Source organism: Thamnophis sirtalis, unplaced genomic scaffold (genome assembly GCF_051295495.1).
Source record: "Thamnophis sirtalis isolate CommonGarterSnake01/CBP01778 unplaced genomic scaffold, rThaSir2_p1.2 scaffold_7, whole genome shotgun sequence".
Lineage (NCBI taxonomy): Eukaryota > Metazoa > Chordata > Lepidosauria > Squamata > Natricidae > Thamnophis > Thamnophis sirtalis.
The window spans coordinates 60,239,590-60,259,129 of NW_028261387.1; the positions used below are offsets into that span (position 1 = coordinate 60,239,590).

The following is a 19,540-nucleotide window of genomic DNA, read 5'->3' on the forward strand; positions in this document are numbered from 1 at the left end:
TGTCTAGTGCGAACTTGCTGACGATCTCAGCTCCTGCTCAACTACTTGCTATTTTAGACAATGGCATGCAGGCCAAGTTCACTCTTGCCCGGCTTCAAGAATGTATTCAGCATTCCAAAGCAAAGGCAACAGGGTGGGGTCCAGTTATTCCCTTCACCGCAAGTCATATAGAAAGACAGAAGACATTTAGCAGGTAAACTGATCTTAATTCCAACTCTTTTCTTAACTATAGCAACCTAAGTAGAGTAAAAAGGAAAAAGAAGATTTCAGAGATCTAGTCTGCTGCTCAGGGCAAAGGCAATACAAGGAAAAGTCTGCACCAGAGGTGGTATTCAGCAGGTTCTGACCAGTTCTGGAGAACAGGCAGTGGAAATTTTGAGTAGTTTGGAGAACTGGTAAATACTACCTCTGATTGCCCCACCCCCATCAGTCCCAGCTCATCAGGAGGAAATGGGGATTTTGGAATAACCTTCCCCGAGAATGGGGAGGGAATGGAGATTTTACAGTATCCTTCCCATGCCATGCCCACCAAGCCACGCCCACCAAGCCATGCCACACCCACAGAACCAGTAGGAAAAAATCTTGAATCCCACCACTGGTCTGCACCTATGCAAGAAATTCTGCAGGTCTTAGACTCTTTCCTCCAGCTTCTTTTCCATTCCTCCCAAATTTTCCCAGTCTAGGTTTAAATGATTGGCTTAAGCACTTCTTCACATTTTGGATATCAAACGTGAAAAAATGAAATGGACTCAAAAATGTATGGTACCATGTAAAAGAATATCAGGGAGCTGCGACTCATGCTTTCAGGAATACATGTACGTGACAGAGACTTTGGAAATGTGCATTCCCAATGCACAAGTTTTAAGCTGACTCTTGGAAAGTCTGGTGCCTGCAATATTTGTAGTGGCTTCAAGAATGACTAGAAAATGCTGAGAGCTGAAAGCATGATATCAAGGTGCTGGAGAATACATTATTTTCCATGCTGGAATTGAATAAGAATGTTTGGATTACTCGGGCATTCTTCCAGCAATCATGGCCAAGTCCTATGAGTTCAGGATGAGAGAATAACATGCACTTCCTCTCTCAGTAAATTACTCTCACATTTCTGAATATGGTTGGCGATATCATTTTGTCTGAGGAATAATGCTCACATGGGACTTTTTAACCACCCTTTGTGTCTCAATTAATCATATTTGTATGCTCCACACAATATTGATATGCAATACTTAGAAAGAGAGCAAATTTGACCTGCATATGTGCTGGCTTTTCTTCTATCCACCTATTCTCTCTATCATAATGGAAATAAATTCTAACTAACAATGTGACTCTTTTTGCCTTCTGGCTTTGAGTAAACATGATGTCTGATCTGCAGTTCTTTTCCTTTGCAATATTTCATGATTGTGAGATTGCTTAGGAGACAATGCAGATGTAGATCATTAAAAATTACTAAGATTGATTTAAAAAAACTAATTGTAAAGGATTCCAATTTCTTCAATGAACAGGCAGTATTAATTAATTAATTAATTAATTAATTTACAGTAGTTATAGACTGACCCAAATCTATACAACTCTAAATGATAACTGATGCTTTTCAGTTTTTGTATATTCACCTTACTTGCACATCTCTGCTAATCATTCATCCAGAAGCACATCAGGAAATTACACTGAAATTTTATATAGCAGCCTTATCTTTAATGAGCTTTTCAACAGCTTTGAAGTACAGAACAATTGAAAGTTAAATCCTGAATCAGGAGTAAGCAACCCCAGGGAAAGAAGTCCAGGCAAAATAAAATGAACTCAAGGTCACTTTAAGGCTAAGCAGTCTAAGTCAGGAACTCATCCTCCTGTTTTTAATAGGAGGGTGTGTTCCTGAGTTACTCCTGGTGTAAGTGGGAACTTAACTGTGCATTAACTACATATTGCCCAATATTGCCGGTGACATCTTCTTGGCAAACCTGCATGGTGATCTAAATATAGCGGGACAGGATGTCAAGATAGCTTTTTAAAGATATAATTTCAGTTATTTTCCTATTCAGGTTTTTTATGTAATATTGTATACCAAATATTTATTTTATTAGGATTATTTTGATTTCAGATTGAAAACATTTGAAATAACAATCCACTATTTTGCAAGGCCTTCTGGATATAGTGTGACAGCAGTTCCCAAGCTCCCATGTAGTGTGATGGCAACTACCAAAATTCAGCTAGCTTGAACGATGGCCAGAAAGAGAATTCTAAGAATTGCCAACTCACACAACTGGGAGCACCCAATTCAAAAAGATCAGTGTAGTTATGTCTCTATTAAATTTATACACCCACCCTTCTCACGCTTGTGACTCTGGCTGGCAAGTACGATTAATATAGTTAAGAACTATAATAACACCTGATCATCTGATATTACCAACTCTCACATTTAAATGATGTAATACAGAGAATCATTTTTCATTAAAAATGATAGGAATGATCCAGTGGTGGGATTCAAATTTTTTTACTACCGATTATGTGGGCGTGGCTTGGTGGGCATGGGCATGGCAGGGGAAGGATACTGTAAAATCTCCATTCCCTCCCCACTCCAGGGGAAGGTTACTGCAAAAACCCCATTTCTTCCCGATCATCTGGGACTTGGGAGGCAGAGAATAGATGGGGGTGGGGCCAGTCAGAAGTGGTATTTATTGGTTCTCCGAACTACTCAAAATTTCCGCTACGAGTTCTCCATAACTGGTCAGAACCTGCTGAGTACCATCTCTGGAATGACCCAACCAAAGGCTGTGGTACAGAGGAGATAGGGAGATGAAATAGCAACAGAAACTGGTATTTTCCCAGCAACTAATTATTAATATTTTGGCTCAGTCCTTACCCGGGGAAGATTTTTTCTCTTCCTGCTTCCAGCATCTCCTGCTTTGAAGAATTTCCATTCGGTCAACGTAACAGGTAGTGTTGAATCTTTTGGCAACTTCCCACGCAAACAGATCCGTGTGTTCTTTATCTCCAACGTTTTACGGTGAAAGAAGTGCGGCTTGTGGAGAAGCTAAAGAAATGTGAAAGAAGGATAAAAGAATGCTAATGTTTTACAAAGAAAGCAATTCCCACTGAACTTGATACAAACAGATGTAAACTCAAAAACAATACACCCTACCATGCGAAAGGGTGTCTTGGTTTTTAGAAGAGTGAAATCAGCAAGGTCTAAAAGTTTGATGGCCCAAGCGCTCTGCCAGCGAAAATGGGCTCCCCAGCTCCTTTACCGGCTGCAATGGCTTTCTACAACTCTCTGCCAGTGAAAACAGAGCCCAGGAGGGCCACATGCATCCCTCACAAACTCAGTTTTCAGCTGCGATGGCTTCCTGCACCCCTCTGCCAGGGAAAACGGCACTCGGGAGGGTAACACGTAGCCCTCCCGAGCTCTGTTTTCACTGGCAGAAGCACTGCAGGCCGCTCCTTCTTTGTTTCCAGGGCAGACCCGCAGGCCATATCTAAGCAACCCGTGGGCCAGATCCAGCCCCTGGGCCTTGAGTTTGACACCCCTGCTGTAGGGAATCAATGCATAGTAACAATGAGACTAATAGATATGAGAGCTCTTCGTTTGAACTGTGCAGTGAGGGAAAAAGTGAAATCCTCCTCTCATCCCTGCCCTTGTAAACCAGTCCCACTCTTCCCTTTCCCCATGAATTCTAATTAGAATTAAAAGAGAGAAAGAAAAGAAATGTAGCTTTCAGGAATGAATTAATCATTTCCATCATGGCCATCAACCACTGGACCAGATTATAAATCACAGAGTAATTTAGGATTGTTCAAGATAAGAAATCCCATAGAGGTCACAATTCCTTGCAGTATTTTTCTTTCTAGCTTTTTCATGTAAAAAGAGATATTACTGTGGAACATACAGTAGGACAACTAGAGTCAAATGTATCAGTTTCAACCTCAGAAGATAGAGGTATGTAGTGATGTCAGCATGATGAGGCCTGATTAATATTTGGATGGGAAATTATCAGAAATGCCAGTTCTGTTGACTAGATTAAAAAGTTTTAAAAAACTTGCACAGATACAATCTTCAAGAGGTGGACTTGAAGATTGCATCTGTGCAAAAAAAAAATAACTTTTTATATAGGCTAAACATAAAAAATTAAATTAAAAAGAGCAAATGAGGAATACACAATCAGATTTTAATATAAGCAACTTATATAGTATGTCTATAGGAAGACATAATCTATACAGTACTGCACAGGAAGATCTATTCTATAGGAAGATATAAGAGACTAAAGAAAAATTAAACTGGAAAAAAAATCCAAAATTTCACAGACCGCCCCCCCCCCCAAAAAAAAAAATTTCAACAGAGGAAAATACAGGCTGATTTTAGCACAAGCAATCATCAAAAGAAGGTGGACCATATTGCCTTAAACAACAAGGAGGCCTAATGTCACCAAATTTCAACATCAGGCAAGAAAGGGCACAAAACAATATATTAATCAAAAATGTCAACAAAGAATACAAGATAACCAGAAAAGGAAATGAGGAATCTATTTACGAGGATCCAAAAACATCATCAGAAAATTTATAGTTAATGTTGGGCCATTCAAGAATAATGAAAAAAGAGATTTCACAGATTTCACTTCAAAACAAAGTAGTACAGAAATATTTAAGTACATAAATATCAAAATCTTTTACAAGTAATATTATAGATTGACAGGAATATCTCAGGGCTGGGTTCTGGCAGTCATTAGTGCCAGTTTGCTCATGGCTGTGCCGCGTGCACACACACATGCTTGCTGTACGCTGTGTGAGCATGCTCAGTGCAATAAAAATTAAAATAAAAAAGCTACTGCGTTTGTGGTGCAATCAGAACATTGCGTGTGTTGAAGTTGTTTTAACGCAAACCAAAGATGCCTTTTAAAAAACAAGTTTACATCATATTCTTATGCATGCCAGTGCTGTGTGTGAGGTAATTTAAGGTGGTTCTGACAAGTGTCATCGGCATCTTCATATCCGGCCACATGGGTGGCAAGCCACTCCCATCTGGTCACATGGGTGGCAAGCCACTCCCACAAAGGAGGCCACACCCACAGAGTAGGTTCAAACAATTTTTGAAACCCACCACTGCAACCCACCTCTGGAATATCTGTAAAAACAAAATACTGTATATTCAGGAACTAATTCTACAAGAGAATGAGACACGACAGGCAACAGATCTGATGTTAATAAGAAAGTACCAGGTACAGATGAAATATCTACTGAACCATTTAAAGCTAAAGATGAAGCGACAGTTGAAGTTCAAATAAATCCATGTCAACAAATATGGAACAACACAAAGTGCAGATTAGAAAGCAGCACTAATAGTAACAAATTATTGAGCCAACTTTCATCAAGTCTTGCTTAAGAGTTCACCATTAAAATACATGGAGAGAGATTGACCATTGGCTTACCTGAAGGGTTCTTTTCTGTGCAGTATGGGAGAGTCCAAGCAATGGGTTAAATTAGTCTGGTTGCCCTGGGACTGAGGAATCTTTTTTCCTTGACCACGCTTCCTGGTGCCTCGTGACACCAAATCTTTGGATCCAGTGAAGGTAGTAAATTTGTTGATGAATAGCGAAGAGTTCGATGGTAATTGATGGTACCGAATCCCTGGGCACAATAACCCAGGGTGGGTTGGACTCCCCTGCAGTGCACAGAAAAGGACCCTTCAGGTAAACCAATGGTCATTTTCCTGTGCACTGCTTTGAGCGTCCAAGCAATGCGACATACCCAAGTTACATGTCACTAGGGCAGGAAGAAGATCTGTCCAGGGATTCGGTCGTGGAAACAACCACTTGGAGAACCCGCCTGCTGAACGATGCTTCGGCCGATACAAACATGTCCAGTTTATAGGGTCTGACAAAAGGTGATAGAGAGGACCACATAGCCGCTCTGCAGCTGTCATCTATGGTAGCCTGGGTTGCCCAGACCGCAGTGATGGCGGTGCTACTCATAGAATGAGCAGTGAAGTTCCGAGGAACAGTCCTGGACTGATGTTCACAAGCAGCTGAAATGCACGCTCTCAGCCATCTGCCAATGGTGGCAGAGGTCACCTTCTTATCCATGGACCCCGGCTAGAATGACAGGAATAGGGCCTCCGATCTGCAGAATTCTGCTGTTCATTATATGTATTTTCACAGAGCTCGTCTCACATCTAGCATGTGCCAGACACGTTCCCTTGGATGCCTGGGATGCGGGCAAAAGTTCAGTAATATGATCTCTTGCATCCTATGGAACCAGGTGTTGATCTTTGGGATGAATGCAGGGTCCAGGCGTAGACCCTATCAGGATGAACGATACAAAGGTCCTCGCGGACTGATAGGGCTGCCAGCTCGGAAATGCGCCTTGCAGATGTTATTGCAACAAGGAAAACTGTTTTGAGAGTTAGGTGTTGGAGGGAAATAGTGCTCAGCGGCTCGAAGGGAGCTGAAGTGAGAACTTGGAGGACCACGGATAGTTGCCAAGTCGGGTATCGGTGGACCACTGGAGGGCGTAAATTGGAAGCACCCTTGAGGAAGCACCTAACCCTCGGGATCCTGCTGAGGGTCTAGGCTGAGCCCATCAACCAAATGGTGGATAAGGCAGCTACCTGGCGATGGAGGGTGTTAGGAGTGAGTCCCTTGTTGAGGCCCCCCTGAAGAAAGTTCAATACACGGGAAACCAGTGCTGTGACTGGATCAATTTGGAGGTTGTTGCACCACTTGCCGAAGCTGGACCACGTGGAATTGTAAATCCTGGTTGTTGAAGGACATCTGGACTCCCAGATGGTACAAATCACCTCCTCCGACAAGCCGTCCCTCCCCAGGAGGTCCCCCTCAAGTGACAGATGGCCAACTGAAGCCACTGGGGGTCTGGATGTACAATGGCCCCCTGGCTGAAGAAGACCTTGCCCTGGGGAATTCGCCACAGGCTGGACACCAACAAGCTGACAAGATTGGCGTACCAGGACTTCCGAGACCAGTGAGGTGCAACCAACAGTACCTCCGCCCTCTCCACGATGATTTTACGGATCACTTGTGGTAGCAGCGGTAGTGGCGGGAAGGCATATAGTAGCTCCTGGGGCCACCAGCAGTGGAGAGCATCCGTCCTCTCCGCCTCCGGTGAGTGGAAGCAAGAGAAGAACTGCTGGAGTTGCATGTTCTCAAGGGTGGCAAATAGGTCAACCGTTCAGAGTGCCGAATCTGCGAGACATCTGGCGAAAGAGGACCGGGTGTAATCGTCACTCTGCATTGTCTATGATGGTCCTGCTCAACCAGTCTGCCTGGGTGTTGTCCACCCCCGAGATGTGATTGGAGTGGAGGGACTCGAGATGATGCTCCGCCCATCTGCCTAGGGTCTCTGCCTCCGCCATGAGCTTTCTGTATCTCGGGCCCCCGTGGCGGTTTATGTGGGCTTTGGTAGCCACATTGTCCATCATCAAGAATACGTGTTGGTGTAGAATGTCCTGTTGGAAATGACGTAGAGCGAGTCTTGCTACCCGCAGCTCTAGGAAGTTGATGTTGCAAGCCACTTCAGCTGGTGACCACTTGTCCTGAGTTTAACCTATTGCTTGGACTCTCCAAGCAGTGCACAGGAAAACTTATGGAGATAATGCCAGAATGTAGAATATGTTAACATTAATAGACAAACATTTAAATAGAGAAATAATTATTTTATGTCACTTTTTGTAACATAACTCTGAGCAGTGAACAATAAAACTGTCCACAAAATACAGATGACACAGGTGGAAACTGCAAAGTCTGGGGGTGGGGAGGAAACCTTCCTAGCCAAAACCAAAAAAGACCCACCCCTCATTCACCCCAAGGGCAGGGGGAAGACTAAGTTTTAAACACAGGCAAGTTGGGAGGTCAAATTCATCTTGAGATGGCTGAGGTGATTTCAAACAGGTGCTGTTACAGACAGGGCACACTTCCTTGGTCCCACCAGATGGCACTGCTTAATAGGGGGAACCTGGGGGATGCCCACTCTGCCCAATCATACCAGTTTTTGTTTCAGAAAAATAACAGAAGAATTAACAGAAATAATAAACAAAAGGAACTTCCTGATGAGCAAGAAGCTGCTCTAAGAATGTAATAGAGGAAAACACAGTAGTTCAGAATAAGTAAAACTTATGTAAACAATAAGTTTACATATTTTCCCATATCTGTATAATTTACAAAGTAAACATACATTAGGAATAGCTGGGTGAAACATGCATATATGTATGCATGCATGTATGTATGTATATATGTATGTTTTTTTATTTGTGCTGATAAATAAATAAAGGGAGACTAGTATAGATCTATTTCAAGCTATTTAGCTCTCATCAGCTAGCCACACCCTTACTGGGATTTGAACCTGGGCTATATGGCATACTAGGCACACTAGGCAAAGATCTTAGCCATTAGGCCACAGGCTCTTATCCGTTTATCAGCGAAGCCAGGGTGAAAGGTATCTATTAGATTTTTACAACCCCTGGTAAGCCCCAATTATGGGAGGAAGCTAACTGCTTCCATCATCTGTCCTTCGGCTCGTCACAAGAGACGAAGGACAGATGATGGAAGCAGTTAGCTTCCTCCCATAATTGGGGCTTACCAGGGGTTGTAAAAATCTAATATGTATGTTTGCATGTACAATAGCTCTGCCCATTGAGGGGCACAACCAGTTAAATCTTTAAATAGGTTTATGCTCCAGAGTTTAAATTCAAGGCTTTTTTCTTCTGCAGCAGTTTTTCCATTGCTAAACTGTCCTGTAAAAATAGGACAATTGTATTATATTGTATATTAAAAGTACCATAGACTGTAGTCAATCAGTCTTAGATTAAATAAAGGCTGATTGCTCTCTTTAGGCAGGAAGCAAAAGCGAGAGAACATTGGACATGTGAGGCAAGTGAATGATGGATTTAAAAAGTTTTTATGCTTGGCAGGTTGAAAGAAGAAGACAACAGGCTAGATTGAGGGACAAGATCAAACAAGCTACTGAAATGTTCCAGGGAGAATTACACGTTATTATTCCACATAGGGCAGGATGGTTCATGTCACTCCGAAGTAAAACCAACTTGATTACGCCTAAAAAGTAACTAAATCACACAAAGAAACAAAACAACAATCAGCTTTGGGGTTAAACCTTGTAAGCTGCCTGGAGTTCCCAAGAGTGAGTTAGGCCATGTAATTTTTAAATAAATAAATAAATAATCCCCAAAAAATGATGTAAGTTATGTACATGAAAAAAAATGGATTAGTATTGGCGTTAGGGTAGGCAGTTGCATAAGAACAATTTATACTCCCATGTCTGCCTTCTTTGAGCAAAATAGTTTTTGCCTTAAAAACTATTGCCTTAGTTCTTCCTTTTAAATGGTAGCTGTCAGTACTTCATTAAACACCTATAAATTAACACATGGCTCATTCCTTTTTCAGAACAGTATAGAACAAGTGTGTCAAACTCAATCGCGTCACATGATGTATCGTGACATATCGCAACTTTTTTGCATTTGCAGACCCAGGGTGGGCGTGGCCTGCGTGTGACGCATCGAGCCCAGTTTGACAGGCCTGGTATAGAAAAATAGACACTAACAATAGTATCTGTTATAATTTCATCTGCCAGGGAAACATCTCCTTTTCCCCCAAACCATCAGGGATAGGAAATCTACTCCCATCCTCCAGTTCACTACAGGTAGTCCTCGACTTATGACCACAATTGAGCCCAGAATTTATGTTGCTAAGTGAGACATTTGTTAGGTGAGTTTTGCCCCATTTTACGACTTTTCTTGCCACAATTGTTAAGTGAGTTATTGCAGTTGTTAAGTTAGTAACACGGTTGTTAAGTGAATCTAGTTTATCCGTTGTCTTTGCTTGTCAGGTCACAAAAGGTGATCACATGATCTCGGACATTGCAACTGTCATAAACGTGAGACAGTTACCAACAGTCTGAATTATAATCACGTGACCATGGGGAGGCTAAAATGGCCGTAAGTGCGAGAAATAGTCATAAGTCACTTTTGTCAATAATCTTGTAATTTTGAACGGTCACTAAATGAATTATTGTAAGTCGAGGACTACCTGTACTAAGTACAAAAAGTTAATTGGGATGGAAGATTTTGGAGCTATTATTATAAGTATCTTTGGTAAGTAGGTAGGTAAGCGATATTCTGATTTTGGCAGCCATCTAAAAAAGCACATAACATGCATCCGGCGACTACAGTTAGTCCAGAATGCAGCCGCGCGAGTGATAGTGGGCGCACCGCGGTTCGCCCACGTTACACCTGTCCTCCGCGAGCTGCACTGGCTACCTGTTGGTCTCCGGGTGTGCTTCAGGGTACTGATGACCACCTTTAAAGCACTCCATGGTAGTGGATCTGGGTACTTGAGAGACCGCCTCCTGCCGATTACCTCCCTTCGACCAATTCGATCGCACAGACTGGGCCTCCTCCGAATCCCATCTGCCAGTCAATGCCGACTGGCGACCACACAGAGGAGAGCCTTTTCTGTTGCAGCTCCGACCCTGTGGAACGATCTCCCCGCTGAGATCCGTACCCTCACCACCGTCCAGACCTTCCGCGCAGCCCTCAAGATCTGGCTCTCCCAGCAGGCCTGGGGATAGGTTTCTAATTCACCCGCCCGAGTGTTTGATTGTTGAACGAAAGTTGTGTTTTACTATTTTTTTTTCTTTGTTCACATTTTGTTTTGTTTTTGATGTTGCACTTTCCTCCCTTGTGATTGTAAGCCGCCCTGAGTCCCCTCAGGGAAAAGGGCGGCCTATAAATTTTAATAAATTCAAATTCAAATTCAAATTCAAATAACATCTAATTCTCTAAAGGTTACTAAACTACAAAACTTATCATCCAGTCAGTATGGCTAATAGTAAGAAATATTTGAAGATTTAATTAAGCAACAGGAGCTACATAAGCATTGGTAGGGAAGAAAAAAGAAACGGTTGGTCGGTTAAACAAATGGCATGCTACACTAACATCCACATGAATCCATTCCTAAAAGGAAAACCTATGCCCAAACACAACTGTACAAATACTATACAATTTTCTCTTTTTATTCCTTTTTTTTTTGTTTGGTTTGGTTTGGTTCTGCGCATGGGAGGGCAAAGTATCCTCTTCAGATTAAATAGAGACCAAGCAAAGTTCAATCAGCTTCATGGGCATCCATTCTCTTAAAAGTGAGTTTACATACCTCTATGTTCTTCAAGGAACAACTGCAATGTGATGATTCACATGGGAATAAAGACGAGGCAAAACAAAGAGGCACCTACTTATTTATAATCACGGAGCAATGTAGACAAATAACTTCATTTTGTTCAGATTTCTGCACGATAATGCCTAATCCCTGTGTAGCACAGGCACAAAGTCCAATATTTAACTAGAGAGGACAATTGCTAAGTGTGAATTCACCTTGGGTGGCTTGAAGGTATTTCGGGGAGGAGGCAGCTTCCAATTAGATGGGATCCTCCACAAAGGCTTCACTTTAATGTCCTCATAGGGATTCTCTTTTGCAGGATCTAGAAAAAAGAATTATTTTGAAGCAGGGCATGGGTAGACAAACCAACCACATCCATTTCCCAATTACTATTTTTTCATAGGCACAAACTGGCATCAAGTTATTACCCAGCGAGTAACAAATAGAGGAATCAAAGCAAATCCCCAAATGACTGTCTTTAATTTCTAGCTTCCCAGTGGAGGAACTATGTGTATCAGATATCCATGAATATATCAGCACAGGAGATCAAAATATGTATTCCAGAATTCTCTAGAACTGAACTGTAGCAGCAACTTTTCTTTCAAAAGGCTGTTTCTTGTTTCTTTTAGATAGATCTGAAATCTTACCAATAATATCCTCATAGAGGTTGTCCTCTGACTGCGTGCAATAGAGACAGACACGTGTAGTGCCATTTAGTTCTTCGTGAAGCTTTTGATACTCGATGGCCGCTAGTCTGTTTCGATAACTTTGGATGTCCTCAAATTCAAAGGACTTTCTATAAATAAGAAGAGGATAGGTTATCACACATCTTAGGTGCAGAACCAAGCATAGCTATTTACCTCCTAGCTTTTTTTAAAGCGAGCTACCTAGGAATGGATGCATTTTAAAAATACTGTATGCATATATATATGTTCTTGGAATGTTTTAAAAAATAAAATTATGTGCACAATTTTGGAAAATCTGTCTTTCTCAATCTTCCACCAGCAATGAAGAATGAAAGAGGTGAAAGAGCCATTAATGATAATTTGACTTAATACTAAAGCACAGTTTATTTAACCAAGCCACACCTGAAAGTGCTTCAGTTACATACTATAAACCATGTAGTTTGCAAACCACAAAATTTGGAGAGTCACAATACTTTAACACACATTGAATTTTTAATTGGTTTTATATTTATCCTTCATAGGAAAAAGAAGAGAACTTAGATACTACAGTAGCTCTCTTGAATCTGATGTCCCCTAGATTTTGTTAGACAATCAAATGATAGTACCACCAGCAATATTATAAGTGTGTTAGGTCTATATTCCATATCATTTGAATGCAGGACTGAAACAGCAAAACTGAAATGATAGGACCAAACCCATAGTACCATTCTCTCCAAGACAACACATGAGGGAATCTGAAAACCAGAATTTGTTTCCTGTAAATAAATAATGAATGGGAGATATATTCTATGTACAACCATTGGTTATACTCAGCTACTTCATGTCTCCATGAGTCTACAGGGTATTCTCAACTGGTTGTTTTACAACAGTTTAGAGTTATGATGATCTTGAAACCTGTGCTTTATGGCCTGTAAAGTACTTCTGGCTATTGTAAAATGGTGCTCCCCATGATAAAGTGACTACATTTTGGGTGCTTGGTAACTGAATTGCCACTATGACCGGTTGCAGCACCCTGCAGACACATGACTGCAATTTGTAACATTTTTTGCCAGTTTGTGGCGGGTTTTGTTAGTTTCTGGCAAAAAAGGTCCATTCAGAAGAATGGTTTCACTTAACGAATGTGATGTTCATTTAACAGCCATATGATTGTCTGACAATCACTGTGAAAAATGTCAAAAACCTCTGGTTAGTCATATGTGTACCTGGACTTATGACCAAAATGATTTATGACCAGATTTCCAGTCTTAATTTGATTGTAAACTGAGAGCTATCTGTTTTTATATTTAATATAATGTAATTCAATTGATTTAATTTCATTATATTATGACAGATTAAGGTAAAGCAGAAGGACGATAGAGATAAGCCTAGAGTTATTCTCATTGCTGTACTTGTAACTGGGTGGTTTGTCTTTTTTTGGTGGTTGATGACTTGCAAAAAAGGAAAGGTGGAATCAGTCAATCTCTTTGCGTATCACACACTGTATATGCATAACCAAGACAGCAATGAGGGCAACAGATACAGGATATTCCACTTTAAAAGAAATTTCTGCACCAGGATAATCCACATCATGTATTAATGCTGAATCAGACATATGTAAATGTGTTTATCTTTCAAACACAGTCATATCAGGGATGGCCTAGCCATTTTTAGTCTAGGTTTATGATCACATAGCTTCTTCTTACAGAGCAACAAATGCAATGTTTTCATTTTCAAGGCTGAAATTCTATTTTAATGTAACACTTTGCATGCCAAAGGTCAAAAAATAAAGGCACATCCTATAAAGCACCTACCAGGATGAATGTTAGAGCAGTTTTGCAACTACTGGGAAAAAAAAAATTATTCATTCATGTGCTTCACTCCAATGAACAAAATTATGTAATTAAAAGGAAGCAATTTTCTAAAAGGAAAAATGTTTTGTTTTCTCAAGAATTATGCAAGCTTCCTCATTAATGTTTATCTAAGAAAAAAATGACCCAAAGTAGATGTACTGATTGACTGATTATGTGCGCTATCAAGTCAGCGTTGATTCTTAGCAATAAAATAATGATGATGATAATTCAGTGACACTGGACAGTTTGCAAACTGCTAAAATCATTTAAGAACAAGTAAAAATATAAGAAACACAAAACAAATAATTAAACATGGCAGAGAAAACAAACCCAAAAGGGAACAAGGCAAAGGAAGAAAAATGCCAAAAATCACTATGCCAAAGTGCTGGGCAAAGAGCCACTTCTCCAGGGTCCTTCAAAATGGCAATAGAGCGGGGGGAGTCAAAACTCTTTGGGGAGGGCTCATTCCAGAGAGTGGGTACTGATATAGAGAAGGCAGACTTCTGGGGTCCAGAAAGATGACATTGTTTAATCAATAAGACCAGCAACATCCCAACCCAGCCAGATCAAACCAACTGGACAGATACAATGGGTGGTTGCTCAAGTAACCAGGATTTTTGCCCTTATAGGTAGTGACCAACACCTTCAATCATACCTGGAAGCAAATTGGCAACCAGTGCAGCTCGTGAAGCAGAAGTGTTACATGGGCATTCCAAGGGTGTTCACACTGCTATATTCTGGTTACTTCAAGGGCAACCCCATATAGAGCACCACATACATAGATTTTCTCCAGAAATGACTTACTGCTCCAGAACATAGCAGTCTTCGTAACTGCTTGTGACAAACAGAGCAAATTAGATTCATTAGAAGAGGTCAAGCTGCAACCCACCTCTTAGATCTGCCTCGGATTCCTCTGCTGCCTGTTCTGTGGTCAGACTCATGGGAGGCAGTTGCAGGATAGCTCCCATTGCACAGCTGTTCCAGTGGCTTCTTATTGCTGTGGTATCCATTGGTCAAGTTTACCTGGTCCTTCTCAGAATGGTAACGGAAAGTTCTCTGTGGTTTGGGCACTGGGTTGATGGCTGGCTGCCTTTCCTGACCTTCCACATCAAAATATATTGTCTCCAGGTTCTTTGCTAGAGCTACGTTCAGCTCCTTCTCTGTTGAACCACAGCTTTCCCGTTTCCTTTTTAAGTCCAGTGCAACAGAAGCTTCTATATCACAAGGAAGAGTTTCCATTTGTTTCCATAGGCCCCGTGAAGTGTAGAAATTCCCAGGAGGCAGTCTCTCCCGTGGCCATTCCGTAGCATCTGCTGCTTCAGGTAAACTGTCACTAGAAAGTTGCTCCACTGAATGGTTTCTGGAAATCTCTTGGAAGTGATGGTCGTCATTGTCCTCCTCTTCCTCCTCAGTTACAGAGCCAAGATTAGAGTTTTCCCAGAAATCTAAACCTAAACGCTGAACATTGGCTTCTATACTCTTGTCAGTAGGAGCTGATGGCTTTTCCTTGCTGTTGAGGCCATATCTGACCCCAAAATCCTTCAGTTTTTGCCTTTCTTCTAGGCAGACCCCTTTTGTCCGACCTTCCCACTGAGAAATCTTTTGCTTTATGTTCCGGCAGTGGCTACGGGACAGTGTTTGCACAGCCGTACGGGAAAAACTGGTATCTACACTCCCTGTGGGGTGCATGGCAGGCAAGCTAAACTCACAAGAGCCCCATCACAGCATGCTGCCTTTCGATATATTAGGTTAGAGAATTTCCAAAACTCAAACTCTTTTTCGCTAATTATATCCAGTTTGTGGAATGATCCAACTTTTGCAGAAAGAAGAAGGGTATCCTGATGCTATACTGTAGAAAAAGAGACAAATGACATTTATCTATAGGACTAGAAGACCCAATTAGATAATTTCACAATAAATTATTTTCCACAAGACTCACTTATTAAAAACAAACTAAAAATTATTCTGATCCTCTCTCCTTATACTGCAGAGCAGCAAACCTAGATTTGCAACTTATTCACTGATAAAAAATGTGTGACCTTTTCCTTACTTTTTACTACTCTCAGTGAGAGCTAGTTTGGTGTAGTGGTTAGAGCATCAGACCATTATCTAGGAGATCCTACCTTAGGCACAAAGCCAGCTGAGTGACCTTGGGAGATTGACTCTTTCTCAGCCCTAGAAAAGAGGCAATGGCAAATTGCTTCTTAAAAACCTTGCCAAGAAAACTGCAGGGACTTGTCCAGGTAGTCTCTGAGAATTGAACACAATGGAATGGATACACACACACACACACACACACACACACACACACACCAGAAGTTGCAAGTAATACAAGCATTTTAGCAACTGAATTTGTATGATGTACACTCATCTGATTCACAAAGATACATTTCATTAGATATTCTTAACCTGTTCTATATTTATGACACCATTAAAACAGTGCTAAAAGAAAAAGAAGCCCAATGCTGTCATGTCTGTGTGAGAATTGGCTTTATATCAACCTACAAACTCGCTCCCAAATCTAGAAATTTTGCACCTGGATGAAGTCAAGAATATAGGTAAGAAAATCTGATCTAGAGAAGTGAGCTCAGCCACAACTGAATGGCTCATTTGGCCCATACACTGAAAGTTCCTTGCCTGTAGAACTGAATATCAAATTGCAGCAAATTTGAGAACAAAGTAAAAGGTAGAACCTCTGCTGCTGCTGCTGCTGCTGCTGCTGCTGCTGCTGCTGCTGCTGCTGCTGCTGCTGCTGCTGCTGCTACTACTACTACTACTACTACTACTGTCTTGGACATTCAAACAGTAGTTGCAGAAAGATTACTCAAAACGCTCCAACAGCACAAGTCATAGGATTGGAAGCTTATAGCTATTAGATTTGAAGTTGATAGAGATCTGCATTAATCTCAGGGTGATGTCTAGTTCTTGCAAACTGGGCTCTTCCCAGTATCAGCCAGATCTCCAAGCTAATTTATGGCCTTGAGGTATGGCTCTGAATAAAGAATGAGACAAGTACCAGTGGAAAAGCTTTACTGTTTCACTGTGCAATTTCTCCCACCTATGCTGATCAGCTGTTAGTCTGGCTCTCTTTGAATTCACCCACACAAAACATTTGTGCAAAGTGAGGAGTGAGACTGACAGACGGCTAAACCCATCAACCTACCTAACTTGTCTCCTGCCCTGCTCCAGCCCTATTTTACATAAAGGAAAATGATTGATGGATTCTCTTCCAGCAGTCAGTAATGCTTTGCAGGCAGGAAAGCAGATGTTAGGCTGATGTTAGGCTGATATTGTTTTCTACTTCTTATCAAAGGCTGTTTGATAATATTTTATGCAGCAAAAGTTTTTTGTTACACAAAACCAATATGAGATATTGGCACAAATAACTACAATCACATAGTGCCCTTGCACTCTGACACATTCCAAAGCGCCATTTGGAACTAAATCCAAAGCACTAGTTGGTTCCAGAATTTACCCATTTTATGGTTTGCTACATGACTGTCAAAAGTCATTGCCACCACTCTTTCTACTTGCTGAGATCCCAAGCTGCTATAACCGAAGAGGGAAATGCAGGAGAATTGTACTAAAATTAAGAAAACCCTTCACTTTTGGAGTTTTCAGAAGATAAAAGATAGCTAGAGTTTTCTTTGACAAAGTCCAGCTCTGTGAAAGCTTCAATCCCAAATTACGCTTATTTTTTTCCTTTTATTTATTTTAATCCCTGCAAATCTTAACATACCCATATTTTTCAAAATATAAAACACATCTTTTTCCCTCAAAAAAGAGGCTGAAAATCTGGGTGTGTCTTATACACTGAATACAGCATTTTTTGCCTCCCGAAACCCCACCCCCATCACCAAAATGGCCATGCAGAGCCTGTAGAAGGCTTTCAGAGAGCTCCTGGGGGCAGGGAAGGCAGAAATGAGTGAAAAATGGGCTGGTGTTTTGCTCAATTTTGACCCCCCCCCCAGCCCCCAGGAGTACTCTATACACCTCCTAAAGGCTATACATGCGATTTTTTTTTTACAAAAAACGAGCCTGTTTTTGCGAAAAACGGGCCAGTTTTGGGAGATTTGCAGAGTGCAAAACCTTTTTTTTAAATTTGCCTCTTCAAAATCTTGGTGCATCTTTTACTCCGTTGAGTCTTATACTCCAAAAAATACGGTACTTATTTTGTTCCTTGATGCTCTCCTTCAAATAGATAAAAAGTGCCCTACTTGTTTTGGCTCTTGCTGACATCACTGCATACATCCTCTGCAGTCTTTAGAGGACCAAAAATGGTGCTGAAGGTAGCCCTTGCATGCAAAAATTTGCCAACACCAGATATAGATGGATACTGAGATGAGGCTTCCAAATGGAAAAACCCTGTATAGATGGCATTAATCTAACTCTTATTTGACATATATGATCCTCAGTGATAGAAAATAATGTCAAATTAGTAAAGAATTATTTGACCTCTAAAAGACACCCCAGGCCTGCCCTAAATATTACTGCCATAATCCATAGAGACCCTTCACAATTTCACAGTGCTCATCCTGGCACCACAAGGCATTTCTCATTCTCTCAGACAGTTCTTTTCCAATGAACAGTTGAGACTCTCTTCTCTAGCATTAAGAATTAGAATAAGAATTAAGTATAATTAAACCGGTCTGGAAACAACATGGATAGGAATCTAATCTACCCTGTTCTACATTCCTTTTGTCTATATTCCTCCTGTCTTGTTATGGAGACGTAACAAGGCCGTTCTTCAGAATAGGAGACTGGTATCAAAGGCTAATGATTTTCAAAAAATCCATGGAAATTTTGGAAATCAAAGAAGGATACAGTAGTGTAACGTCCAAGGGTAGAAATCACCTCACAAAATGTGAACAATTTCTAACTCACAATGCAGGATTCTCATACAAAGAGGAAAAGAAAGTATTGTTGCATGTATGATTCAGATCTTTATGGTGATTCTTTCCCTCAATGCTTCCCTGTCATTTCTCTTTTCAACGCCAGACTAACTCCTACTTCAACCCACATATTTAGCTAATCCTGGGAATCTTTTTGAGGCTTTTTTGATGAACCTTGCAGAGCAGGTGTCATATGATTGTTACATCCACTAAGAGACTGATTCCGCTCACATAACTTTGTTAACTGAACTATGGTTTAAACAACTCTGTTTCTAAGCTAGTACAACATACTGAACTACAAATTAATCACACAAAGATTGCTCATAAGACACACTAGACTAAACATGTGGCTTTGTTGTAAAATCCATCCATATGTACCATATTTTTCAGACTATAAGATGCACAGGTGTATAAGACGCACCAGGATTTCGAAGAGGTAAGTAAGAAAAAATATTTTTGTCCTCCCCAGCCCCCAGGAGCACTCTGCAGGCTTCAGCACAGCTGGGGGAAGGCAAAAATGCTTCCATTTTTGAGAAAAATGGGCGGAAAATGGGCCATTTTTTGCAAAAATGGGATGTAGGGGCAGGGCTTCGGGAGGTCAAAAATGGCTGCATTAGGTGTATAAGACGCACCAACATTTCCATGCCCTTTTAGGGGGGAAAGGTGCATCTTATACTCTGAAAAATATGGTAAATGTAAACCCAGGCAATCGGGTTAACTCAATATCCTATTGCAGTGATGGCGAACCTATGGCACGTGTGCCACAGGTGGCACATGGAGCCATTTGTCAGGGCACGTGAGGCGCTGCCCTGCCAGGTGGCCAGCATGCATGTGCGCACTGACCAGCTGAGTGCACCATTTTTAAAAGCCATTTTTCGCCCTCCCCAGGCTCCAGAAGCTTTATAGGAACCTGGGGAGGGCGAAAAGAGCCTCCCCCATCCCCGTGGAGGCCCTCCGGAGGCTTC

At 41.3% G+C, this 19,540-nt stretch overlaps 1 protein-coding gene across 1 annotated transcript in view; it reads right to left on the reverse strand.

The window, feature by feature from the left end:
- Positions 1-19,540, reverse strand: part of DENND2C (DENN domain containing 2C) — a 60,506-nt gene that overhangs the window by 20,684 nt on the left and 20,282 nt on the right. The window contains exons 2-5 of the mRNA XM_014054067.2: positions 14,573-15,532; positions 11,816-11,964; positions 11,384-11,490; positions 2,858-3,028 (exon numbers count right to left, since the gene is read on the reverse strand). Of these exons, the coding sequence (XP_013909542.2) occupies positions 2,858-3,028; positions 11,384-11,490; positions 11,816-11,964; positions 14,573-15,372 (1,227 nt within the window). The 5' untranslated portion in view covers positions 15,373-15,532. The remainder of the gene's footprint in view (positions 1-2,857; positions 3,029-11,383; positions 11,491-11,815; positions 11,965-14,572; positions 15,533-19,540) is intronic.